Source organism: Podarcis gaigeae (assembly GCF_964106915.1).
Source record: "Podarcis gaigeae genome assembly, chromosome: 14".
Taxonomy (NCBI): Eukaryota; Metazoa; Chordata; class Lepidosauria; order Squamata; family Lacertidae; genus Podarcis; species Podarcis gaigeae.
In genome coordinates, this window is record NC_139690.1 from 38,557,012 (window position 1) to 38,583,896 (window position 26,885).

General features: G+C 45.3%; 1 protein-coding gene across 1 annotated transcript in view; it reads left to right on the top strand.

Moving 5' to 3' along the window:
* The window catches only part of CPPED1 (calcineurin like phosphoesterase domain containing 1), a 74,604-nt gene that overhangs the window by 30,779 nt on the left and 16,940 nt on the right, over window positions 1-26,885 (top strand). The window contains exon 3 of the mRNA XM_083711791.1: window positions 15,699-16,121. Coding sequence (XP_083567917.1) covers window positions 15,699-16,121 — 423 coding nt within the window. The remainder of the gene's footprint in view (window positions 1-15,698; window positions 16,122-26,885) is intronic.

Below are 26,885 nucleotides of genomic sequence, written 5' to 3' on the forward strand. Positions count from 1 at the left end.
GCCAGAAGCAGCTTAGTCATGCTGGCCACATGACCCGGAAGCTGTACACCAGCTCCCTCGGCCAATAAAGCGAGATGAGCGCCACATCCCCAGAGTTGGCCACAACTGGACCTAATGGTCAGGGGTCCCTTTACCTTTTCAGGCCCAATATATCCATATTTCCCATCTCCCCACCACCACCACTCCTTTGTTGTCTCTCGTGTTGAATTTTAGATTGTAAGCTCACTGGGGCAAAAATCTCTTATAATGCAGAATGCACCACAGGCAGTGATAGTACTATATAAGCAATGGGGGGGGGGGCGTTGCCTGATACGTAGGATATATGTAACACAACTGCATCACCACTCTTCTGTTTATAAATTCATAAACTGAATAATGCATAGAGCATTTATAGTGTTGTTTTATACATTTAAATGACCCACTTGCTTGATAGATTAAACGCTGCACTCCTGGGGGTCGTTTCCACTTCACCTTGTAAATTGTCAGCACCCATCTCCCACCAAATTATCCCCTTTGGGGCAATTACCATTTGTTAATCTTGTATCATTAAAGCAAAACAGTGTTTTCTGAAAAATGCAGGCTGCGGAATTTTTTGCAACTCAAAGGGGAGCTGGATGACCAAAGGTCAGACTTAATAGAGAGGAATTTTCTTCTTGAATAATCCCAAGAGTTGAACTGTTTCTCTTTCAATCCCCATAGCACACTCACACACACAAAAACTTTTTTAAAAGGAAGGCTTTCCCTGTAATAATTGCCTGTCATTTGATGCACTGTGACTGCTCCCCTCCCCTTCCTGGGGCTGTAGACAGTTCTAGCCCTCGAAGGCCCTTGTGGTCTCTTCCAACTCTATGATTCTATGATTCTAGCCCTACTCAGAGTAGACCCACTGAAGTTACTGGACATGACTAGCTGAGACTTGTTCATCACAGTGGGTCTGCTTTGAACACAACTTAGCTGGGTGCAGTCCTTCTGTCTCTAGCGTCGATCTGCTTAGCTTACTCACATCAACATGCTTGCTTTAGCTTTAAAAGGTTTTATTGCTCTGCGCACACCACATCCACAGAGGATCCAGCTGCACTTGATTCTGCCTCCTGCATCTTCAGCAGAATTGCCAGCTAAATTGAGATCCCCGGATCTTCCTGTGTGATGGTTTGTGATGGAGCGCTGTATTGGAAGAGCACAGCATGGCTTCTTTCCCTTCCCCACCCCATCCCCCAGCAAAAAAAGAAGTTATGGCAGATACCGTATTTTACGCTCTATAAGACACACCAGACCATAAGACGCACCTAGTTTTTGGAGGAGGAAAACAAGAAAAAATATATTCTGAATCTCAGAAGCCAGAACAGCAAGAGGGATTGCTGTGCAGCGAAAGCAGCGATCCCTCTTGCTGTTCTGGCTTCTGGGATAGCTGCGCAGCCTGCATTCACTCCATAAAACGCACACACACATTTCCCCTTACTTTTTAGGAGGGGAAAAGTGAGTCTTATAGAGCAAAAAAAGACAGCATTTTCGTTCAGGTGTTTTTAAGTTGATCAACACACACAAGTTACTGGGGACAAAGTATCCTGTGATTATTCTAGGCTAAGCAACTGATTCTGGATGGCTTCTGTTTATAATATGTTTAGAGACATTTCTGAACTGTTTAATGTTTATAAATCTGGGCATAATTAGTGACCCCGCTTGCTGAAGATTGAGTGAGAGAGGCCCCATAATAGTAAGACTCTCAGAGGCTACTAGCCACGATGGTTGTGCTTTGCCTCCACAGGCATCAATACTTCTGAATACCAGTTGCTGGAAACTGCAGGAGGGGAGAGGACTCTTGTTTTCGAGTCCTGCATGCGGGTTTCCCACAGCTATCTGGGTGGCCACTGTGGGACTGGATGCCCAACTGGCCTGATCCAACAGTCTCTTTTTATGTTCTCAGATGCTTAAGGATGCCACCTGAAGTGTATGCAAAGGGGCCGAGAAGTCCGCTTTTGATTTATGAGGGAGGCAGTTGAATGGCCTTCTCGGCCACAAGTTACAGGGAACCAGGCAGAGGGCCTTCTCAGTAGTGGCACCCGCCCTGTGGAACACAATCCCACCAGATGTCAAAGAGAACAACAACTACCAGACTTTTAGAAGACATCTGAAGGCAGCCCTGTTTAGGGAAGCTTTTAATGTTTGATGCATTACTGTATTTTAATATTTTGTTGGAAGCCACCCAGAATGGCTGGGGAAGCTCAGCCAGATGGGCAGGGTATAAATAAATTATTATTATTATTATTATTATTATTATTATTATTATTATTATTATTATTATTTTCTTGGCCTGACTTGCTGTAAAGGAAGCTTCCTCCATTTCTGTTGAGGTCCGCATGGCTGGGAGCCAGTGCTATGCAAGTTTACTCATGAGGAATTGCACTGGCCTAAGTCAGAGCCATCTGCTCCATCTGGGCTTCGTCAAAGGGACTTGTCTCTCAAGCAGTTTGCAAGCTTCCATATGCAAACAGATTCCACCTGCAATAAGCAGCTGGCAGACGGAAGTAAAATATTTAGTATTTTGCATATTGGTTAGATGTCTTGCAGGCTGTACCACGAAAAGGCAGCAGAGACTTATTTCATTTATTTTTCTCACATTTATCTTCCTGCTTTTTGTTTGTTTGTTGGTGGAACCCAATGTGATCTGCCATGAAACTGTAGTAGATCAGTCCATTAGTTTGGCTTTTAGGTATTTACATTCCTGCTATTTATTTATTGCCTGATTAATTCAAGATCTTCCCAAATTTAGTCTCTTTTCTCTCGATCCATTTCATTTGCCATCAGAATCCTCCCCAGATCCATAGGTTGTCTCCAACAGACCTCTACTCAGAGTAGACCCATTTAAATTAATGAACCTAAGTTGTCCATGTCCATTATTTAATGGGTTTACTCTGAGTAGGACTAGAATAGAATAGAACAGAACCCCAGCTCTCTTCAGTTGACACTCCCCCATTTTATTTATAACTGTCCAAATCATCCCCCCAATTAATTGCACCAAATGAGACTCCTATAGAGTGGCAACCCTTATAATCACGTTGCTTTCATTACCTAACAGAAATTGCTATTTTGTTTTATTTTCCACTTATGGCTAGTATTTTGATTCGTAAGAGTACAGAATGGCCACTGCCAAGAACCTTTAGAAATCTTCCCACATAGCAGGCTCCTCTCACGCAGCCTTCTATCAGAACATCCTGTGTTTTTCAGCCTCATTTATGCGATAAACCACAAACTCTCCACCTCTGACACTGTCCAACATCGAAGCTCCATGTCAGCAGTGAAAATACATTGTCGGGTTGTTACTTTGTGCTTTACAGTGTGTAACATACGCACTTTGCTCTCATCTCAGTGGCATTTTGTTACTACTATGTGCCCCCCTGCAATTATAGTCTTAACTACAGATGCAGTTATTGATTGATATATGGCTATGTTATAAGCCGTGGTTTTTTTTCTAGGAGGTACTCAACAATACGCATACGGGACTCTCTCTCTCTCTTTGTTAAAAAGTGTGGCGCTTACTGTAACAATTTCATGGTGAATACCGGCACCTTTCTAGAAAAAGAAGCACTGGTTATAAGTGAGCAGTAAACTATTTGTCCAATTTCCAGAGGAACTGCAGAACTATCCAACAATCCCTGTTGGTGGTAGAAATGACATTTCTAGGCTTTTATATTATTCATTTCACTTACACTTTTTGCAAAGCCTCCCAAAGAGATTTCCCAACAGGCACACATGAAAACAATTTCAAATCTACTCCAGATAACGGACCAGGATTAAAGAACTCCACTTGGAAGGCTGGTTGAAAAAGGCAAGTCTTCAACAAATGCTGAAAATACAAGAGAGACGGTGTCTGTCTGATATGTAACGGGGAGGGAGTTCCAAAGTCTAGGTGCCGCCACACTAAAGACCGGCTTTTGACGTTGTGTGGAATGGACCCCCTGAAGAGATCATTTCTGCGGGAGGCCCTCACCTGCGGAGTGCGGTGATCATTTCGGAATACAAGAGTTGAAACTCTCTTTTAGGTGTCTACATGGACACATACTCTGGGAGCCAGGATCGACTGCACTCACTTGCTCAGGTTGCTGCTGCAAGGGAGAATAATTGCTGGCTTGGGCGAAGCAGCACACTCCATCTTTCCCAACTGCAAGTGGGCAGCCAGGCAAGCACATCCTCTGAGCCTGACCCAACACAAACCTAGGCATGAAGTGAAACCTAATGGGACAATGGCGGCTGCTCTTTTGCAATTCTCTGCTCCATCACTAGCTGCTCCTCCTGTGCCTTTTCGTCTCCTGGCCATCTCCAGTGATGGGTAACTAGTTCTGCCACTTTCATTAACACCAGCAGGAAGGAAGCACCAGCACAGCAGCCAGGCATCGTTCTCCCAACACCACATACACAATCCGAAAGAGCAAAAGCCACCCCACTGTGACAGATTATGGGCTTTGGTCACCTCTAGACTGTTGCAATTTTGCAGGAAGGATTCAGGCACATGCAGGAAGTTTAGGTTTCCTCTGTTAAAGTGGATTAAAGCACCCTGGACACGACAAATCCACGTCTTCTATCTTAAAAAAAAACCACCCAGATTCTTTGCAGTTAGGAAGACGACAGGAAAATGCAGTAAAACGTGTTGGATAATGAAAGATTGGCGGGAAGTCGCATAAACAAACAATTCAAGATGAATGTTCATAAAATAGCGGATTTTTTTGCAGGCAGGACAAAATCGTAACCCATGTATTTGGGCATTCTGGTCTCATGAAAGGGAAGGATGCAAGGTGCAGCGTATCTTAGTGAGGTGGTGGCCAGTGTGGCAGAGCCATGTCTGTCAAGGTCATGTTTCAGTAGGTAACACGAAGCTAAGGTTGGACAAAGTGAAATCTCCGTCGGCAACATCCAGAGCCAGCAGGTAGAAGAGCAGGAATAGGCTAAACTAGGCAGAGTGATCAGGACCTCGGACAGCTCACTGCTGAAGGAAGACCTGTTGTTTCAGCAAGATGCAAAGCCTTTCTGAGACTTGGGAAAATTGGCCAGGCAGTTAAGTGTTACAGTGGTACCTCCGATTGGGGATGGATCCATTCCGGACCTCCGGTTAGATCCCGGGGTTTCCGCAACCAGAGGGACCACTTCTGCGCATGCGTGCACAGTAGCAGATCGCTTGTGCACAGCGCAGTAGAGTGCTTCTGTGCATGCGCGTGAAGCAAAACACTTCCGGGTTTGCTGCTTTTGCAACGCAAAGTTTATGTTACCCAAGGGTAACATAAGCAGAGGTGCTACTGTGTTGACTTGGTCCCTGCTAGGATGGTACTTGGGATTTTAAAGGTCCATTGTCTTATTCTTTTTATTCTTTTGCATTTTGTAATGTTGTTTTTAAATGTTGTGAGCTGCCTGGGAGAAAGGTGGGATATAAATAACATTAAAGAATAATAAGTACAGTCATTCCTTGGATATCAAAAGCCTTGTGACTTGAACATTTTGGCTCCCCAACGCCGCAGACCCGGAAGTGAGTGTTCCGGTTTGTGAACGTTCTTTGGAACCCGAATGTCCGACGTGGTTTCCGTGGTTTCCGGTTGAGTGCAGGAAGCTCCTGCAGCCAATCAGAAGCCATGCCTTGGTTGTCAAACGTTTTTGGAAGTCGAACGGACTTCCGGAACCGATACCTTTCGACAACCAAGGTGCGACTGTAATCATAATTGAAATATAGCTAATAATGATCAGAAGAAAGCAATATGTTCTGGTCAGGGTCATCTTCTGAGCTGTTTTTGGGCTGTGGGGGTTTCAGAGCTTCCATAAATGTGGAATGGGCTCAGAACCATGCATAACACTTTGTGCACCTTTATTTTCTTTTTTAGAAAATCAATAAATATCAAGCCCAGTTGGCTCTTTAGTGGTACATTTTGAAATCATGTTATTGTAACTTTTGTGTAATTATCGTAGCAATCTCCTCTTGATTTCCCCATGAAAGCAACCAGGCTAAAGTGCTAGCTGTGATGGACTGCAATTGATAAAGTCCGCCACAAATGGGCTGAGGTCCCAATATCAGTTGGAAGAGCTGAGCTGTGCTTAAATGAAGCATGGTGATTATTTTCACAGCGGTGGGTAGAAGAATAATCTTTGGGGGGGGGGGAGGTAGTTAAGTGGATTCCTATGTCATTGCTGTCTAAGGAGATGGACTAAATTCACAATTGCTCCTGTAATATAGTAGATTGAAATTCTGGGAATAGTTAAGCTGCTCAAAGGTCAGCATGCCAAAAAAATAAATGGACTGTTGGTGAAGTTCACAGTCACTTAAGAATTTTAGCATAAGAATTTGTTGCTGCTTACCTTTTGTAGTTGTATTTCCACGGTGTTTACCTCACTGTGAAAAGATTTGAGTGAGGCAAGCTGATACAATTAATTTGTGGGTCAGCTGTGTTTCCATGCTGCAAAATGCTTTTAAAATAAGGGTTCTTGTACATTTGCCTAATTTGATCTAATCTGCTATTGTTACTGTACACAGTATATATAGAAGGGGGGCGGGAATATGAGTATGGTTTTTTTAAAAGGTGCTAGGAAGCTGCGTTCTTTTAGAAGTGGGGGAAATATGAGTTTGGTTTTTTGAAAGGTGCTAGGAAGCAGCATCTTAAAAAGCAGAGACATCAACTTGCCAACAAAGGTCCGTATAGTTAAAGCTATGGTTTTCCCTGTAGTGATGTATGCAAGTGAGAGCTGGACCATAAAGAAGGCTGATCGCCGAAGAATTGATGCTTTTGAATTATGGTGCTGGAGGAGACTCTTGAGAGTCCCATGGACTGCAAGAAGATCAAACCTATCCATTCTTAAGGAAATCAGCCCTGAGTGCTCACTGGAAGGACATGTCGTGAAGCTGAGGCTCCAATACTTTGGCTACCTCATGAGAAAGACTCTGATGTTGGGAAAGATGGAGGGCACAAGGAGAAGGGGACAACAGAGGACAAGATGGTTGGACAGTGTTCTCGAAGCTACCAGCATGAGTTTGACTAAACTGCGGGAGGCAGTGGAAGACAGGAGTGCCTGGCATGCTCTGGTCCTTGGGGTCACAAAGAGTCGGACACAACTAAACGACTAAATAACAACAACAAGGAAGCTGCGTTATACTGACTGAGACCGTTAGTCCATCAGTATTATCTACATTGGCTCACCTTGTTTTGCTTATTGCACTCATAGCTTATTGTACTCAGCTATGGACTTTGCCTATGTGAGTGGTGCCCAGGAACAGTTCACTGTGGGAGCACCAACACATTTTATGTATTCACAGGTGACTCCCCACTTTTCGGGGTTACATTCTGGGCCCCCATGTGCATAAGTGCAATCGCGTAAAGTGGGAAGCACCCTCTAAACACCCTTTAAATGCCCTCTCTGTCGCTTTGCCTTTAATGCATACTAAAAATACTGTATCCAAAAATGTCCACAACTAGAATTGAAGCTCTGGGCCTGGCAGGAGGCTGGAGGATGCTCAGGAAAGCAACAGCAGCAGCAGCAGCCGCATGACAGCTGTTAGGTGGAGAGGCTGAGCAGCACAAACAAATCCCACTCCAGTCTCTTTGGTTTGGGCTCTGGGGAGGGTTTCCTCACGAGCCACAAGGACTCTCCAGCTCTCTCCCACCATTTCCAGGTTTGAACTGAATTATCTAATTATTTTCCAGTGCCTCACATATACGTGGATGTGCACAAGTAGAACAAGTGTAAACGGGGGGTGCCTGTATTTATTTTGATCTGTATCTGGCATTTTGATCAAGAAAAGATTGCCCCACAGAAACACACATATACACCAGGATGCTTTTTTTGCTTTTTTTAAATAAAAAAAATCTTTATTTTATTTTTTGACAAAGTAATAATCATAAATAAATAAAAATAAAAATCTGCACCCCCACCACCGAGACCATTCCATTGTAACTATCAAACCTCCCACAATTTCAACACCTCTTGCAATGGTTTGACCCTTTTTCATTTTAACAGTACAAATTCTACAGACACCCTCCATATCTCCTCAGAATAATTTTTCCTGCATATTCCCTGTCTTACCTTAATGGCACATGTTAATTTATTGTTACTAGCTATATCCCACACCTCTTTATACCGTTCTTCCATTTTATATTCTGCTTGCCCCTTCCACTTCCCAGCTATAATAATTCGTGCAGCTGTCAATAAATTTGTGAGCAAGTCCTTCATAGCCTATGTAATAGTGCCACTGTATTCTGCTCTGGTCAGACCTCACCTGGAGTACTGTGTCCAGTTCTGGGCACCACAGTTCAAGAAGGACACTGACAAACTGGAACGTGTCCAGAGGAGGGCAACCAAAATGGTCAAAGGCCTGGAAACGATGCCTTATGAGGAACGGCTAAGGGAGCTGGGCATGTTTAGCCTGGAGAAGAGGAGGTTAAGGGGTGATATGATAGCCATGTTCAAATATATAAAAGGATGTCACATAGAGGAGGGAGAAAGGTTGTTTTCTGCTGCTCCAGAGAAGCGGACACGGAGCAATGGATCCAAACTACAAGAAAGAAGATTCCACCTAAACATTAGGAAGAACTTCCTGACAGTGAGAGCTGTTCGACAGTGGAATTTGCTGCCAAGGAGTGTGGTGGAGTCTCCTTCTTTGGAGGTCTTTAAGCAGAGGCTTGACAACCATATGTCAGGAGTGCTCTGATGGTGTTTCCTGCTTGGCAGGGGGTTGGACTCGATGGCCCTTGTGGTCTCTTCCAACTCTATGATTCTATTCTATGATTCTATGAACCTTGCTACCTCTGGACTTTTAGTCAGCTTTAACCCAGTGACCAGGAGGCTTTTGGAAAAACGAAACGAAAAGACAAGTGAGTCCTTCAACAAAATGTTGCAGCATGAAGTGCTCTTGTTCAGTGTGCCAGCCCAGCCTGTCCTCTTCTGGGCCCTGAACAATAGCCCTCCACACTGCAACATTTTGTATACAGTGGACGCTCAGGTTGTGAACACGATCCGTGTGGGAGGCACGTTCGCAACCCGCAGGTCGCAATTCGGCGCTTTTGCTCATGCGCAAAGTGCGATTTAGCGCTTCTGTGCATGTGCGAGCGCCAAAACCCGGAAGTAACCCGTTCCAGTACTTCCGGGTTCGGCGCAGTGCGAAACCCGAAAACACAGAACCTGAAGCGTCTGTAACCCGAGGCATGACTGTATTCTAAAACTGACATGTGAATTTTCTCCACTGCTTCTCGTCTTTTCCTTTTTCTAGAAGGAAATTTTTCTCCCACTTCAAGCATAAGAAACCTCCCTTGGTACCATTTTTTTGTTCTAGGATATCCCCTCTTGTTTCACATCTCACAGTGATAAATCAGCTTGTTGAAAGCAACAACTTCATATTATACTGCAGTTTGGCACAGCCTAATCATTTGCCTGTATGGGAGTTGGGCAGCCATTTCACCTAGTTTTCTCTGCTCAGGAAATGCTGAAGGCAGGGAAGCACTCCATCAGGCAGCCCACTGACACACCACCTGCAGTCTGAAGGGAGGAGCTGAGGCACAGGTATACTCACCTCCAGGAAAACTAGGTCAAAGTCAGAAGAAAAACAAAGCACCACTGGGTATCTCTTTCTAGGCCAGAGGTGGGGAACCTGTGGCCCTCCAGATGTTTCTGAACTACCACTTCCCATCAGCGCCAGCAAGGATGGCCAAGGGGCAAGGATGACGGTCGTCATCGTTCAGCAATAGCTGGAGGGCTGAAGCTTCCCCGACTGACAAGGGAAAAGGCCGTGGAGGCTCACAAATTTGGGAACATCCACACTGCCATGGCAGTGTGATCTGGTCCAGGGGTGAAGGAGGTGGATTGGATGCTACTGGTAGACTTACAGTAAGAACATAATAATAATAATAATAATAATAATAATAATAATAATAATAATAATAATTTATTATTTATACCCCGCCCATCTGGCTGGGCCTCCCCAGCCACTCTGGGCGGCTTCCATAAAAGCCAAAAATACAGTAAAATATCACACGTTAAAAACTTCCCTGAACAGGGCTGCCTTAAGATGTCTTCTGAATGTCAGGTAGTTGTTTATCGCTTTGACATCTGCTGGAAGGGCGTTCCACAGGGCGAGCGCCACTACCGAGAAGGCCCTCTGCCTGGTTCCCTGTAGCTTTGCTTCTCGCAATGAGGGAACCGCCAGAAGGCCCTCGGCGCTGGACCTCAGCGTCCGGGCAGAATGATGGGGGTGGAGACGCTCCTTCAGGTATACTGGACCGAGGCCGTTTAGGGCTTTAAAGGTCAGCACCAACACTTGAATTGTGCTCGGAAACATACTGGGAGCCAATGTAGGTCTTTCAAGACCGGTGTTATATGGTCTCGGCGGCCGCTCCCAGTCACCAGTCTAGCTGCCGCATTCTGGATTAGTTGTAGTTTCCGAGTCACCTTCAAAGGTAGCCCCACGTAGAGTGCATTGCAGTAGTCCAAGCGGGAGATAACCAGAGCATGCACCACTCTGGCAAGACAGTCTGCAGGCAGATAGGGTCTCAGCCTACGTACCAGATGGAGCTGGTAAACAGATGCCCTGGACACAGATTTGACCTGTGCCTCCATGGACAGCTGTGAGTCCAAAATGACTCCCAGGCTGCGCACCTGGTCCTTCAGGGGCAGAGTTATCCCATTCAGGACCAGGGAATCCTCCACACCTGCCCGCCTTCTGTCCCCCAGAAACAGTACTTCTGTCTTGTCAGGATTCAACCTCAATCTGTTAGCCGCCATCCTCCAACTGCCTCCAGACACTCACACAGGACCTTCACTGCCCTCACTGGTTCCGATTTAAAAGAGAGGTAGAGCTGGGTATCATCCGCATACTGATGAACACCCAGCCCAAACCTCCTGATGATCTCTCCCAGTGGCTGCATGTAAATGTTGAAAAGCATAAGAAGAGATCGTCCAAAAACTCATCTTGTCCAGCATCCTGTTCTCACAGCCAGGTACCTATGGGAAGCTTGTAAGCAGGATCCAAGCACAACAACATTATCTCCTCTAGCGATTCCCAATGACTGGTATTCTTAGGCCTGCTGCCTCCAGAAATGGAGGCAGAGCATAACAATTGTGGCTAGTAGTCATTGATAGCCTTCATTGCGTGGCGAGTTCCCGTTTCCCCCCACTGGATAATAAAGACACCTGACACCATGATTTTAGGTTAATGGGCGAAAATTGGCCACAACTTTATTGGTTACAGAAATGAGCGGTGTTGGCTTAGGCATTGGTCCTATTGACTATCTGGCTTCAGCCCGATTGCATGAAGACCGGAAAGGGTTAACCGCCAGAAGGGGGAGTCCTGCTGATGCACATCAACTAGGAGCTCCCCCGGGGTCACCGCTCGGGGGCGTGCCTTAGGCCCACACCTCCTTAGGCTTCGGACAGGGCAAACCCCCCCCCCCGAATCCTTTACCGGACTACCCTTGGTGTGGGGGAAGGCGATCGCGCTTCCTCCCCCCCCCCCCCATCTACATAACAATACCCTTACCAATGCCTAACCGCCACTTGAGCAAGAGCTCGCCGGCAATACCCTCAGACCTGCAACCAATCCCTAATCCCCAAAGTTGTGTCGTGCAACCAAATATCGTTTCCAGCATCCAAAAGATGCACGCCATCATTTCAGTAGAGGGCAAATTTCCGCACTTAGCATGTGCTCCGATAGATACTTCTTCTTAACGGGAAGCCACCCACCTGAGCCAATAACTTCCACCAGTCACTGGACCTTAGGGTCCCAGTTCAAACAAACAAATAAACAGCTCCCGTAGCTCCCGTAAGTCTCAGCACCCCTCGTGTAGTATTTGACCAGGGAGACCTGGTTTGGAATTCCCACTCAGCCATATGAAGCACAGCTGGGTGAACTTGGGCAAGCATTTATCTCCCTGTGTGATCCGCCTTATAGGGTTGTTGTGAGGATAAAATGCAGGGAGCCATGTGCCTTGCCTTGAGCTCCTTGCAGAAAAGGGAGGGTATAACTGAAATATATATTGTTTTAATTGATAGTCCGCCTCACATCTAGAGAACATTGAGTGGCATGCATGGTTTGCACATGTGGCATTTAACTGTGAGGTAGAGCAGGCTTAAAGATTGTGACTGGCCTGAGGTCACCCAGTGAGCATTGCAGCTGATGCAGAGAATTGAACTCCAGTCTCCCTAGTCTGTCCCTCTCCAGCAGCTACATCAGGGAATAGGGACCTAAGGCCCTCCAGATGTTGTTGAACTCCAGCTCCTGTCAGCCACAGCCAGCATGCCTAGTGGTCAGGGTTGATATAAGCTGCATTCCAAGAGTTTCTGGAGAGGGCTAAGGGCTCCCCACCCCTATGGTGCACCGTGCTGGCTCCTTGACAGCCTTGCTTCTCTCTTAGAACAAGTTTGCAGTGGTTTCTTCCCCCCTGAGATGAGAGGGTACTTGTCCATTCAGGACCAGTTCCACTTGGCCAAAACTCTAGCTAATACCTACCTGCCCCCACTGAGACTAGCAGAGCTGCAGGGGGATCTGTCAACTGATGCATTATAAATGGCTCCTCTTTCTGTACTTGCGTCCTCTGCAGCAGGCACGGCCAAGGTCAGTTAAACACTGGATTTATTAGCAAATGGATTAGCACTTTGAGAGAATAGTCTGCCAATGTCGCCTCTGCTGACCACAGCAAGCTGGGGTGAAGGCAGCCTGGCTCCTCTCCTTGTGTGGAAGCAGGATCTTCAGCAGGAGATGGAGATTTTGTTTAAAAAGGCCCTCTGTGTTCCTGGCCACTTTATAAAGAAGGGGAGGAGAGTTTTCTGCCCCAAAGGCTGGTTCGTTAAGGCAAATGGAGAACTGCTCAATCTGCCCTCAGCCAGCTCTTCTTCTCCCCACCTTCCAAGAAGTCTGGGGACTGACACTGCCTATGAGTACAGTACCTTAGTCTCCGGGTAGAACTCAGCAAGGAGGAGGAGGGACTGGTTCTGCCTCTCATTGGCTCTGGCTCTTAATCAGCTCCCTGCCTTCTCCCCCACCAATCCCAATGGGCTTGCCCAAGGGGTTTGCCATCTAAGAAGAGATGCTCTGTATACAGCAGAGGAAGGGAAATGGAAATGAAGGCAGGGTTTAAAATTATTAGTTGCATTATTACTTGGCACAGTGGTTACAGTGCTGGATTAGGACGTGGGAGACCAGGGTTCAAATCCCCATTGAGCCACGAAGCCCCCTGAGTGACTTAGGGCAGTCACTGTCTCTCAACTTAACCTACCTGTGAGGTTAAAATGGAGAGGGAGAGGAGTGTGTACACCATCTTGCGCTCTTTGGAGAAAAAAGGCGGGATGCAGATGTAGTTTATAGAATTGTAGAGTTGGAAGGCACCCTGAGGATCATCTAGTCCAAACCCCTATAATGCAGGCACATTCAGAATAATAATAATAATAATAATAATAATAATAATAATAATAATAATTTATTAATGCCCCACCGTCCATCTGGCTGGGTTTCCCAAGCTACTCTGAGCAACTTCCAACACAATATTAAAATACAGTAGTCCATCAAACATTAAAAGCTTCCCTAAACAGGGCTGCCTTCAGATGTCTTCTAAAAGTCTGGTAGTTGTTGTTCTCTTTGACATCTGGTGGGAAGGCGTTCCACAGGGCGGGCGCCACTACCGAGAAGGCCCTCTGCCTGGTTCCCTGTAACTTAGCTTCTTACAGTGAGGGAACTGCCAGAAGGCCCTCGGCGCTGGACCTCAGTGTCCAGGCGGAACGATGGGGGTGGAGACGCTCCTTCAGCACCATGCTCTAACCAACAAAGCTATATGCAATAATAGATATCATCATCATCATCATTGTTACTTTTTTTAATTTGTTAGTTGCTTTCCTTACAAAGTAACTCAAAGCAACTTACATTAGAGCACATTGAAATTAACAATAAAAGCCTTAAAGTACAGCAATACAAGTGAAGGGCTTAAAGCTAAACAAATGGAAGGCTAAAAACACAGATAACAAAAAAAAAGGGGCAGGACTACAGGTCCTCCCCACTAAAAGAGGTCACAGTGCCAGCCTTCAAATTAAGGGTTAAAATAACAATAATAACAATAATAACAATAATAACAATAATAATAATAACAATAATAATAATAATAATAATAATAATAATAATAATAATAATAATAAAAAATTTATTTATATCCCGCCCTCCCCGGCCGAAGCCAGGCTCAGGGCGGCTAACAACACTAAAACAGTACAACATTATAAAAACATTATAAAAAGTAATTAAAATCAAAATTGATGGCAACCATAAACTAAAGTTTTGTAAAGATTGCCAAAGGAGGGAGTCAGGCTGCGCCCTGACCAAAGGCCAGGTGGAACAGCTCTGTCTTGCAGGCCCTGCGGAAAGATGTCAAGTCCTGCAGGGCCCTTGTCTCTTGTGACAGAGCGTTCCACCAGGTTGGAGCCGAAGCCGAAAAAGCCCTGGCTCTAGTTGAGGCCAACCTAACCTCTCTGTGGCCTGGGACCTTCAAGGTGTTTTTATTTGAAGACCGTAAGTTCCTCTGTGGGGCATACCAGGAGAGGCGGTCCCGTAGGTACGAGGGTCCTAGGCCGTATAGGGCTTTGAAGGCCGTATAGGGCTTTTAAAAGCCCAGGAAATAAGAAAAATCTGCCTGGCACTTAAAGCAAAAAACAAGGGTTGCATTGAACCGAGTTCTACTCAGTTAAATAACTACTAAGTCGTGTTATTTAATTTCATTGGGTCTGCTCTGAGTATGACTAACATGTGGTTTACGCATACTTAGGCTTAGTTAGAGCAGCATCACTAGCAGATTGTTCTCAGAAGATCTGAGAAGATTTGCAGCCAGCATTGCAAGCCAACAGGCACCGTAAGGTATCCTTGTCCATGCCAGCTATTCCTTCCCTGTGGTCTCCCACCACTTCCTTACCGAAGGAGATGGCCCTGCATTATCCTTCAGTCTGTGACTGCAGAAATATGTGCTACATCCCCTTCAGATGTGGCTGAACTCCACCTTCCATCATCCCTATCCATTGGTCATGCTGGCTGGGGTTGATGGGCCTTGGAGTCCAACATATAGAGAGGGTCACAGGCTCTGCACTTCCTGATGTACTGCAAAACAATACACCTCTCCAGCTTAGACTCTCTTCTAAGAGAGAGAGGGAATACTGAGTTTTCTCATTCTATAAAACCTGTGGTTTAGTGTTGTGTGCTTTTCCTCCAACACACCTGCAAGGAAGAACTCTGAGGCTTTCGTTTTCAACTAACTGTGGTTTGTTGTTATGTCCGAACCAGGTTAGTCTTCAAATGCTTTCGAGATGCAAGCTAGCTTTGAATTGTGATTTTTGATCCTGTCTTATGACCCGCATGTGGGTCCCAGCCCATGAACTGAAGACCGACAGGTTTTTGTGCAAATGCCATTACATATTTATGGAACCTTTCCTGAGTTACTCCTGCCAAGCCTGGGCATGTCAAATAAAATAATCTCTTTTTTTTGAAAATGGCAGATCAAATGCTCCGATGGTTTGCTCAGCTTTTCATGGTTTGTTGAATTGTACCTTTCCAGATCATTGTATTTTTTAATTGGTATTTTTTGGGGTTTGGGCTTTTGATATTCAAGTTCTTTGCGTAATGAGAGTGGCAGATGTCAAAAGGTTAGGAGGGAGCCAGAACTGGTAGAAATCCGGCAGAAATAACATCTCATCTTTCTGGTTTGTAGGGACACCCTGGCGGGAGGCACAAATACAAGACTTGAAAAGCACCCTGAAGAGTGTCAGCAGGGACATCCCCCTGGTCTTCGTCAGTGGCAACCACGACCTTGGGAACACGCCAACTCCTGAAACAATTGAAGATTATAGCCAAAAGTGGGGTGACGATTACTTCAGCTTCTGGGTCGGAGGGGTCTTCTTCCTCGTGCTGAACTCTCAGCTGTACTTTGATGCTTCCAAGTGCTTGGAATTAAAGCAGGCCCAGGATGAGTGGCTCCAGCAGCAGCTTGCAACGGCCGAAGCGAGAAAGTGCCGCCACGCTGTCGTCTTCCAGCACATCCCTCTGTTTCTGAGAGAACCCAATGAAGACCACGACTACTTCAACCTGGAGAAGTCCATTCGGCACGAGCTCTTGGAGAAGTTCTGCAAAGCAGGTACGGGGTTCCTTCGTAGATCAGAGAGAGGCCTGGTCCGCGGCGAGGCAGTCGGTCAGACCAGTTCTGGGCTTAGAGGACCACTTCAGTCTGCAGGGGGAAGATGGGGGTGGGCCAATATGCAGCTGCAGCTGATGGGGTGGCAGCACTTACCTCCCATCAACAGCATCGCTGCAGTTTACCAGGAGGTGTGAGGTTGGTGTGGTGCAAACACACCAGCAGAACCAATCTGGTGCAGCAGAACCCATCTTGTAAGCTGCAGTGATACCAATGACAGATGCTCAGATAAACATGAGTACTCTGCCCTACTTTGTTAGAAAAGCTGCTAACATGTTTGTTGTTGCTGCTGCAGCAGCTGCTATTATTATTTACCGTATTTTTCGCTCTATAAGATGCACCTTTCCCCTCCTAAAAAGTAAGGGGAAATGTGTGTGTGTCTTATGGAGCGAATGCAAGCTTCGTGGGCTATCCCAGAAGGCCAGAACAGCGAGAGGGAGCGCTGTGCTGTTCTAGCTTCTGGCTTAGCCGTGTGAAGCCTCCGCAGGGGAGCCTTCATCCCACTGCCCTGCGGAGGCTTCGTGCAGCTATCCCTGGCTTTTGCGGGAGGTGGGGGAAGGGACAGAGCGCATGGCTCCGTCCTTTCCCCCACCTCCCAGAAAAGCCCCCAAGAGCCATGCTCCCTTTAAAGAGCGCACGGCTCTTGAAGGAGGTTGGGGGAAAGCCAGGAGGCTTCCTTTCGCTGAAGCCTGGAGACCAAGTGGGATCATTGCGCACTGATCCTGCTTGCTCTCCTGGCTTCAGGGATAGCCCCGCAAAGCCTCCTGAGCGAAGAGGGAGGAGCGCTCCCTCTTCGCTCAGGAGGCTTTTTATTTCTTGTTTTCCTCCCCTAAAAACTAGGAGCGTCTTATGGTCGGGTGCGTCTTATAGAGCGAAAAATACGGTAAAACCCTATCTCCATTTCCATTCCCATTCCTCTGCCATCTCCCATGCACCTATTCTTAGTTTGATCATAACCTCCTTGGGCAGTGGTGACTGGTGCGGCAGAAGGCAGGGAGCCCATTACTGGGTGGAGCCAGAGCCAATGACACTGCCTGCTGGGGTCACTGGGGCGGGGCTTATGTGTGCACCCACTTAACACTCCTCCACACAGAATGCGGACATGCATTCTTCCGAACACCTGGAAAGGGCTTCACTTGGTCTGCATACGACCCCATCTGCATGCATGTAATACATTTGTAAACAGGACTGCTTGGTACAGAACAAATAGCTAGCTGAATAGGATATCTCTTTCCCATTCAGTTAAGTATTCTTATTAATTAAGCCGAACAGAGAGAGGGCTGCTAGGCAGCTCACCGTACAATAGCGTAACTAAGTTTGCTATGAAATAATCCCTGATTCAGAAACTGTGAGCTCTGCATAGCTCAGTTTCCTTAGTAACAGAGCTGTTCTGTTTCCTTAAAAAAAACAACTTGAAGAACCTTCTTTGCAGGATGTTGTCAGTCAAGTATAATACACTCTTTTCTTTCTTTCTTTCTTTCTTTCTTTCTTTCTTTCTTTCTTTCTCTCTCTCTCTCTCTCTCTCTCTCTCTCTCTCTCTCTCCTCCACCACCCTCTCATCTCATACTTTGCCCACAAATAATCAATTTGAACACATCCTTCATTATGATAGTCAGATGATAAATAATGAAATCAGCCTATTCTTGCATGTTTTGTATTAATCATCATCATCATCACGTTTGGCTTTTGCAGTCTAAGAAGGTTAACCTTCTAATCACTTAATATTAATTCAATTTTTTCATATCCAAACTGGAGAAAATTAGACTGGTTATTTTATTTTTTTAAATGAAATATTCTTCTTTCCCCTCCTATTTGCTTTTTTCTGTCTTCTCCCCTGCAGTACAAGGGCATTTGGAATTATTGGTGGGGGTGGGGGTGGCGGCGTGGAACACAACCCTCTGCTACAACAATAATTTTAGTAAAGGTTGGCAAGGCATCTTGTATTTGGACAAGCAGCTATTTTTTTGTCAACGCTGAATTTCTGCACCTCCATTAAAGCCCATATAGTGACAAAGCAAAATTATGCCTTTTTGAAACCAATAAGTAATTTAAAATATTGCAGCTAAGTAGTCCCATTCAACATATTTCAGAGCAAAACTCTTAATTTTGGAAAAGCTCGTTGCTTGTAGCAAGTGCTGAATTCAAAAGTCCTTGAGTCCTTGGAGAGATCAAGAGAACCAGGGTTCTGTAGTACAGTGGTACCTCAGGTTACATACGCTTCAGGTTACAGACTCCACTAACCCAGAAATAGTGCTTCAGGTTAAGAACTTTGCTTCAGGATGAGAACAGAAATCGTGCTTCGGCGGCGCGGCTGCAGCAGGAGGCCCCATTAGCTAAAGTGGTGCTTCAGGTTAAGAACAGTTTCAGGTTAAGTACGGATCTCTGGAACGAATTAAGTACTTAACCTGAGGTACCACTGTACCTGAAGTGTCAAACTAAGATCTGAGAATTCAAATAACACCATGAAGTCCCTAACCTACCTCCACAGAGTTGTTTTTGGGATTAAAGGGGGGGGGAATTGTGTATGCCGCCTTGAGCTCCTTTCAGGGGGGGAGGTGATATATAAATGCAATAAATAAATAAAGTCTTGTTTCTGCAAGTTCTTGCTGTATAGAATGCCTTTAGAAGACAAACAGTCATTTCCAGGTAAGCTGATCTGTTCAGATGCTTCCTCTACACACACACACACACACACACACAAAACAGTTATTCCCAGCTGGAGGCAGCATAATTTTGTTTTGCTTGGCTCAAGATCCTTACTCCTGTCCATGATGAAAAATGTTCAACCCCTCATTATTACATTTGTAGGATGACAAACACCTGCTTGCTTTATATGTTCCAACTCTTCTCTGTTCATCAGGAACAGTCACTATTTTCTGTTTCTTGTCCCTGTATTTTGCCTTTGGAGAGAAACAGGATTCCAGTTCCTAAAAGATGATTAGTCTCTCGTCATCTCCTCAGAGCAGGGTCTCACGCTGTCTTGTGCTTCCTCTATAAAAGCACTGCCCACATTAACGTCACTGCGGAAATGAGAGGTTTGTGTTAGGGAATGGCTAGGTTCTTTGGTGCCCCACCTCAGAAGCCTACACAGAGCGAGGGTGTTCGACATGATGGCCTCCCATGCCCCTTCCAATATTGTGGGCAGGATTCTCAGTCCTTGAGTGATTTTCCCTGGCTGGAGTACGTCCTTGAACTCTGATTGTTGTTGTTGTTTAGTCGTTTAGTTGTGTCCAACTCTTCATGACCCCATGGACCAGAGCACGCCAGGCACTCCTGTCTTCCACTGCCTCCCGCAGTTTGGTCAAACTCATGCTGGTAGCTTCGAGAACACTGTCCAACCATCTCATCCTCTGTCGCCCCCCTTCTCCTTGTGCCTTCCATCTTTCCCAACATCAGGATCTTTTCCAGGGAGTCTTCTCTTCTCATGAGGTGGCCAAAGTATTGGAGCCTCAGCTTCAGGATCTGTCCTTCCAGGCTGATTTCCTTCAGAATGGATAGGTTTGATCTTCTTGCAGTCCATGGGACTCTCAAGAGTCTCCTCCAGCACCATAATTCAAAAGCATCAATTCTTCGGCGATCAGCCTTCTTTATGGTCCAGCTTTCACTTCCAAGCCAATAGGAGAGCCAATTTGTAGCTGAACAAATCAATAATCCAATGTTGCTTCTTTCCATTGCATTGTCATACCTTTCCTGAAATACAGTGCTACCTTGGTTTAAGAACAGCTTAGTTTATGAACAACTTGAATTAAGAACGCTGCAAACCCAGAAGTAGGTGTTTTGGTTTGTGAACTTTGCCTTGGAAGCAGAACATGTTCCGCTTCCTCTTGAGTGTGTTCCATTTGTAAATTGAGTCCCTCGCTGCTATGGGAAAGCACGCCTTGGTTTAAGAACACTTTGGTCTAAGAACGGACTTCCGGAACGGATTAAGTTCATAAACCAAGGTACCACTGTACTACATAACTCAGAAGATGATACCTCTTCCTTTCTGATCCAGAAACCATTGTGTATTACATCAGCCTTTTTATTCTTTCATTTGCATTTGGAAACTTTCTTTTCCATTCCCCCCTCCCTTAAGATTTGTTTGGTGTTACTCTGTTTTAGCAGTTCCATGTGAGCAACATGTGCGTTATTTGTTTTGATTTGATTTTGGTATTCCGCTCATTGTAAGCCATCGAGCTAAAACTCGAGCCCCAGAAGCTGCATCTGGTGTTAAGCGCTGAATTCAATTTCTCACTTCAGAAGTGTCCTTAACAGTTGGGCTAATTAAAGATAAAATGGTGTCCTTATCATAAATATTTATGAATTGAAAATCTGGCACTTTTTTAATTTCACCAAGTTAAGCCATGACGATAAGCTTGTGATACCAAATGAAAATGTCAACTTCATTGTAGTTTTACGAGCAGGGTGGATGAAATCTGTTGAAGAAGCTTTGTTGTTTTGATTCAGGTGCTTTTCAGAGCAGAACTAGGCCGTGTGTTTAAATAATATCTAACACATAAAGCTCATGACTTCCCTCAAAGAATCCTGAGAACTGTAGTTTGTTAAGAGTGCTGGGAACTGTAGCTCTAGGTGGGGGAACTATGGTTCCCAGGATTCTTGGGGGGGTGTTGTGTGCTTTAAATGTGCATTGGATGTGGATCTGCCAACATGGAAACCCTAAGATCAGGGGCTGGGAACCTCTTTTTTGTGTCAAGGGCCACTTTAGCTCATGGACAGTCTGTTAAGGGCCACATGCCAGCATGGGGTGGATGATGGGGAGATCCAGAGACTAGGGGTTGGATCCAGCTCTGGTCAAGCAGCGTTCTGCTTGTTCAACAGGACTTACCCTTCCTTTCCTCTCCCTGTGGACCCCCAAATCAGGCAAAAGTGCCAAAGTATCACCCGAATCCCCGGAGCAGATTAAGGGGGCAAGAGAGGAAGGAAGTATGTTGTCCCATGGCAGCATGGGATACAGCCCAAAGTTTTTTATGTTTAATGCTGTATTGTGTTTTTAATACAGTGGTACCTCAGGTTAAGTACTTAATTTGTTCCAGAGGTCCATTCTTAACCTGAAACTGTTCTTAACCTGAAGCACCACTTTAGCTAATGGGGCCTCCTGCTGCCGCTGCACCGCCGGAGCATGATTTCTGTTCTTATCCTGAAGCAAAGTTCTTAACCTGAAGCACTATTTCTAGGTTAGCGGAGTCTGTAGCCTGAAGTGTATTTAACCTGAAGTGTATGTAACCTGAGATACCACTGTATTTGGTTGGGAGCCGCCCAGAGTGGCTGCGGAAACCCAGCCAGATGGGCGTGGTATAAATAAATTATTATTATTATTATTATTATTATTATTATTATTATTATTATTTGCTGTTGTTTGAAGCAATTAAACCGTGGTTTAGGTTGTTGCCTGAATTGAGCTTTTGCCTTTGAAATGCATCTACAGTGGGCAGAATTTATAGCTTTAGCCTTCAAGTAAGCGATCTCACTTAGTACCCTTGAATGCCACAGAGAAAGCGAGAGCCAAACGGACATCAATCTCTTATCTCACAGCAGATGTAGTTCTGCCCTGCAAAAGCCACCTGGGCTGTATGGCCAGTGGTTTCAGATTATGCCCCCAGGTTGTCCTTGAGGCCCTGTTTAGTTGCAAAACAATGCTTTTAATCATCATAGCAACCAGGCGAAATGTATCCTTTTATATGGGAAACATGAATCTCTACGAGGATAACTTCAGTGAAACCCTTGGCTTATATTTGTGATTTTGAAATGGGTGGCTTAAATTGCCACCATTTAAATCAAACCACCATAGACATCTTGGTGTGGTAAACAGCTGTGGTCAGTGGAGGTATGATTGTTATTTGCCATCAATAGGCCCATGGCCCTTTCCTCTTTTCACTTTAGTAATAGAGGCACAGCAGAGGCGTCTAAGATTGTGCATGCTGTAGAGGAAGTGGATAGAGAGACATTTTTCTCCCCTCTGTCGTAGTAACTAGAACTCGGGGCCACCCAGTGAAGCTGAATGTGAAAAATTCAGGCCAAGGCGGAAGAAAACAGTTTTCCATGCAGTGCATAGTTCATCTTTCAAACTCGCTCCCTCACAAGGCAGTGATAGCCCTGAACATGGATGCATTGAAAACGGATTAGACAAAGTTGTTCATGATAAGACTATGAAAGACTATGTTTTGCCTCCATTGTTGGAGGCAGCGTGTCTCTGAATATGTGGGAACCGCACGTAGAGAGAGCGGTGTTGCGCTCAGGTGCTGCTAGCAGGCTTCCCGTGCCTCTTGGCTGGGAGAATCATAGAAACTAGCCTACTGTGAAAGGTAAACTTTTACCTACGGTGAAAGGTAAAAATTTCATTTGTTGCTTCACCTGCTTTGGCCTGTGACCCCAGAAGGGGGTCATGTGGCCCCCAGAAGGTTTCCCAGATGGAAATGTGGACCTCAGTCTGGGAAGAAAATTTTCCTTCTTATGTCTGCCACATCAAAATGGATGGGGTATGGATGGATGCATCTAGACAAAAGCATGATGTTGGTCTCTGAGCATGTGAAGGCCGAGGGCCTTCTGGCGCTTCCCTCATTGCGAGAAGCAAAGCTACAGGGAACCAAGCAGAGGGCCTTCTCGGTAGTGGCTCCCGCCCTGTGGAATGTCCTCCCATCAGATGTCAAAGAGATAAACAACTACCTAACATTTAGAAGACATCTGAAGGCAGCCCTGTTCAGGGAATTTTTTAATGTGTGACATTCTAATGTACTTTTAATCTTTGCTGGAAGCCGCCCAGAGTGGCTGGGGAAACCCAGCCAGATGGGTGGGGTACAAATAAATTGTTGTTGTTGTTGTTGTTGTTGTTGTTGTTGTTGTTGTTGTTATGCTCTTCTGTCAGAACACTGCCCTGACTCTCCCACCTGCCCCCCAAAAAAGTCTGCAGGAACTACCTTGGCACTGTGCTCGTTTTCTCCTCACCCAGCTACCTTTTTACATCTGCCTCTCGTTGCCTCAGCGCAGGCTTAGCAGATTGCTGGTTTGGGCCCTGCAGGGAGGGAGGCAAAGTGTTTTCACTTCTCACTGGCAATGAGAGAGAAATCAATTTCGTTCCACAGAAGGTAGAATATGGAGGGCCAGATCTGCGCAGCGCCATCGGTTGCCCCACTGCTCTGAAATAGCAGCAGAGAATCACAGCAGGCTGTTGCTGTGGACTTTCCTGGATAAACCCTGGAAAAAAGGGGGGGTTTCTTGCCTGCCAGTGGAACGTTCTGAGCTGGTGCGATATTTATCTATGTGAGATTCCGCCTCCCATCAGAGCTGTTTTGTTCCTGAATTTCCATTCCATTTAGAAAGGTAAGCATCAATAGATTCTGTAGGCACAATCAAGCCAGTTCATTTATTATTGTTATTTCAAAGTATATCCCACCCTCCCTCCCAAAGGAGCCCAGGGCAACAAACACATCAGTAATAAAGCAGGCTTTTATTTTAAGTCGTCTCCCCCACCCCTCATTATCTTTATTAATCTTTCTCAAAAATACAGATTAAAAATAAATCATACAAAACAGATGCAAAGGGTAAATTATTAACACAACAGGCTTAAGGTAGCTCAATAACTACATATAAAACGTTTCACTTTATGGGACTAGCAAAGATCTACATTGGCTCCTAGTACACAATTCAAAGTGTTGGTGCTGACCTTTAAAGCCCTAAACGTTCCCCCCCCTCTTTTTTTTTAAAAAAATAATATTTATTAACAATTTAAAGATTACAGAAAAAAGCAAAAGAATTAAACAAAACAATATAATACAATACAAAAACAAAGACAATACATAACAATAACACTAAAACATTGAATTAACAAAACAAAACAAAAACAATTTAAAACACATCCAATAGTTTCAATATCTTAGCTTCGGCCCAGTATACCTGAAGGAGTGTCTCCACCCCCATCGTTCAGCCCAGACACTGAGGTCCAGCGCCAAGGGCCTTCTGGTGGTTCCCTCAATGCGGGAAGTGAAGCTACAAGGAATCAGGCAGAGGGCCTTCTCGGTAGTGGCGCCCATCCTGTAGAATTCCCTTCCGTCGGATGTCAAGGAAGTAAACAACTCGGCCTTCTGTAGACATCTGAAGGCAGCCCTGTATTTGGAAGTTTTTAATGTTTTGACATTTTAGTGTGTTTGATGTCTTATTTTGTTGGGAGCCACCCAGAGTGGCTGGAGCAACCCAGGCAGATGGGTAGCATAGTTGAATGAATGAATGGCATTACTGAATGCAACCTTATGTATGCTGTACATCCTCCCCACTACACACACACACATACTGAAGAGAGCAGGTGGATTCAGTCCTGTGGGGTTTCTTCCCCTTCCCTAGCAGACCACAGGTTTGAAATCTCCCATTAGCTGGTGAGCAGGGGATTCAGTCCTGCGGGGTGCTGCTTATAAGTGCCTTCGCTGCAGGGACTGTGCTTGTGGAGGAACATCACGCTGGGCCTTCCAGCCTTCGCATTCCCTGACAACCTGGATAACTCTAGGCAACCCGGTCTATGGTGATCTGAGTCTGTCTCAGCCCAAGTGCAGGTGCCCCCAATTCAAAACTGTCCTGATTCAGATCGAGATCCGGGCTTCCCCTAAATCTGGTGCACAGCACTAGTCCCAAGCTCCTTAAGAAGGAGGGAAAGCTACATATAACAGAAAATATAATCGGATACAGTTTCCTGTGCATTTTTGCCATTATAACCTTGGTTACTGTGCTGAAAAGCGTTGATCTAACTTGGATCCAAGCTTTGAACCAATTCCCATTTTAATTGCTGCCCTGCCAAAGCACAGATCTCTGCTGCATCTAAGCCAGGAGTGGGGGGGGGGGGGGAGCTTGAAACAAGAACCCGAGAGATTTCAATCTGTCCGTCTGAAGATAACCTCAAAAGGGAATGGAGGCTGTGAGGAACCAGGTCATCCAGGACTGCTATATCTGCCTGTCTTGATAGAGGATCTCGTTTTTCAAACTCCAAGTCTCCATCTTCAATTACTTCTTTAATCAGCCTTTCAAGATAGCGCTTGCCAATGTATTTTGCATGCTGGTTTTAAGCCATTGGGCTCCTTTTCCTGTCACAACCATTTAGGTTTCCTCTGAGAATTTGCTTTTGCTTAATGACGCCTTTATTAATTTATGCTAAAGAAAAGAGTCATTGATGTTTGATTCGTAATTCGATCTATAGTTGGAGGGTTTTTTTTATTAATTAAGGCAGAAATAAGATATCTACCAAGAGTGGGAGGAGAGACTAGCATAAAAGGAACACTCTGAGATGGGGCAGCAGCTCTGGGTGGTTGATTCCCCCCCCCAAAAAACCCTTTGGAGTTGGGCTTCAGAGGATTGTGTCATGGCCCCCATATCCAGCAGTCATTGAGACCACCTTTCCCTATGATGAACTACTGTGAGTAAGAATAATAACAATGAATAATGAACGACTAAGTCAATGAAATTTATATGCCACTTAATTGCCAAGGTGACTTATAAACAGTTTACAAGCATAAAACCAATTACAAAACACACACACACAAACATGATTAAAATACACCACAGAATTCCATTTAAACATTAAAATAAACACCCCACGATTAAAATGTGTAATAAACCAGGCCCGTTAAAACAGCACAACACCTCCCCCCTCCTTTGGTAATCCTGACAGAACTCTAGCCCAATGGTTGCCATTAATTTGATTTTGAATTGATTTTAAAATGAATTGATTTTAGAATGCTTTGTTACTTTTATTGTTGTTAGCCACTCTGAGCCCGGCTTCGGCTGGGGAGGACGAGATATAAATAAATAAAAACTATTATTATTTATTAACAATTAAAACAGTTAAGGGCATACAGGGAGCTCTGCTGGTCAGGTTGATGGTCCATCTACTCTGCCATTTTGTTCTCACAGTGAGCAACCAGATGCCTATGGGAAGCCCACGAACAGGGCCTGAACACAAGAAGCCTCTCCCTTCCTATGGTCCCCATCATCTGGTATGAAGAGGTCAAGGGCACATTCCAGCAAGGCAAAAACATTTTGGGTGCAAAGCAGGGCCAGTAAAGGAGGTGGGCTCAGAGGAGGGGTGTGTGGTGTGGGAAGACACCCAAGGGCCAGATAGTGCAGCCGGGGGGGGGGGGGCAGGGACAGCATTTGGCCTCTGGACCTGAAGTTTCCCCTCCCCAGAGATCTGCATCTCCTCCAGCAGAATCTCCCTTCCCTAACCCCAGCTTTGGGAAACAGTTCACGACGAGAACACTAAAACAATTTAAATGGCCTTCACGTTCTTAAAAGCAATGAGGCCTTTCCGAAATTATTTATCCTGGGCCCAATCATATTTACTCAGGAACATTCCCTGCTAATTTCAGGGGCGCTTAAATCCAAGGTCTTATTGTTTCCAGCACGTGCATTTGATAAGTGCGTTTGAAATGAACTGTCGGCATGGTGCGCTTTAATAAATAAATAAATAAACGAGGCATTTTTTTGAGCCAAGAGAGTCTTGCTTTGACTTTCTGATGCCACATAGCTATTCACTCCGCCAGATTCTCTCTAACCTCCCTCAATGTATCTGTCAGAACTGCCAACAGATCTAAAGCAACTTTTGCATATTAAGTAGAACCCACGATAATTCACTAGCGGGTTTGATTCTGCAGCGACACGTCCGTATCGATACTTGGAGATGCATTCCTTTCCTTTTCTCTTCCTTTTCTTCTTCTGTTGCCTATTGAA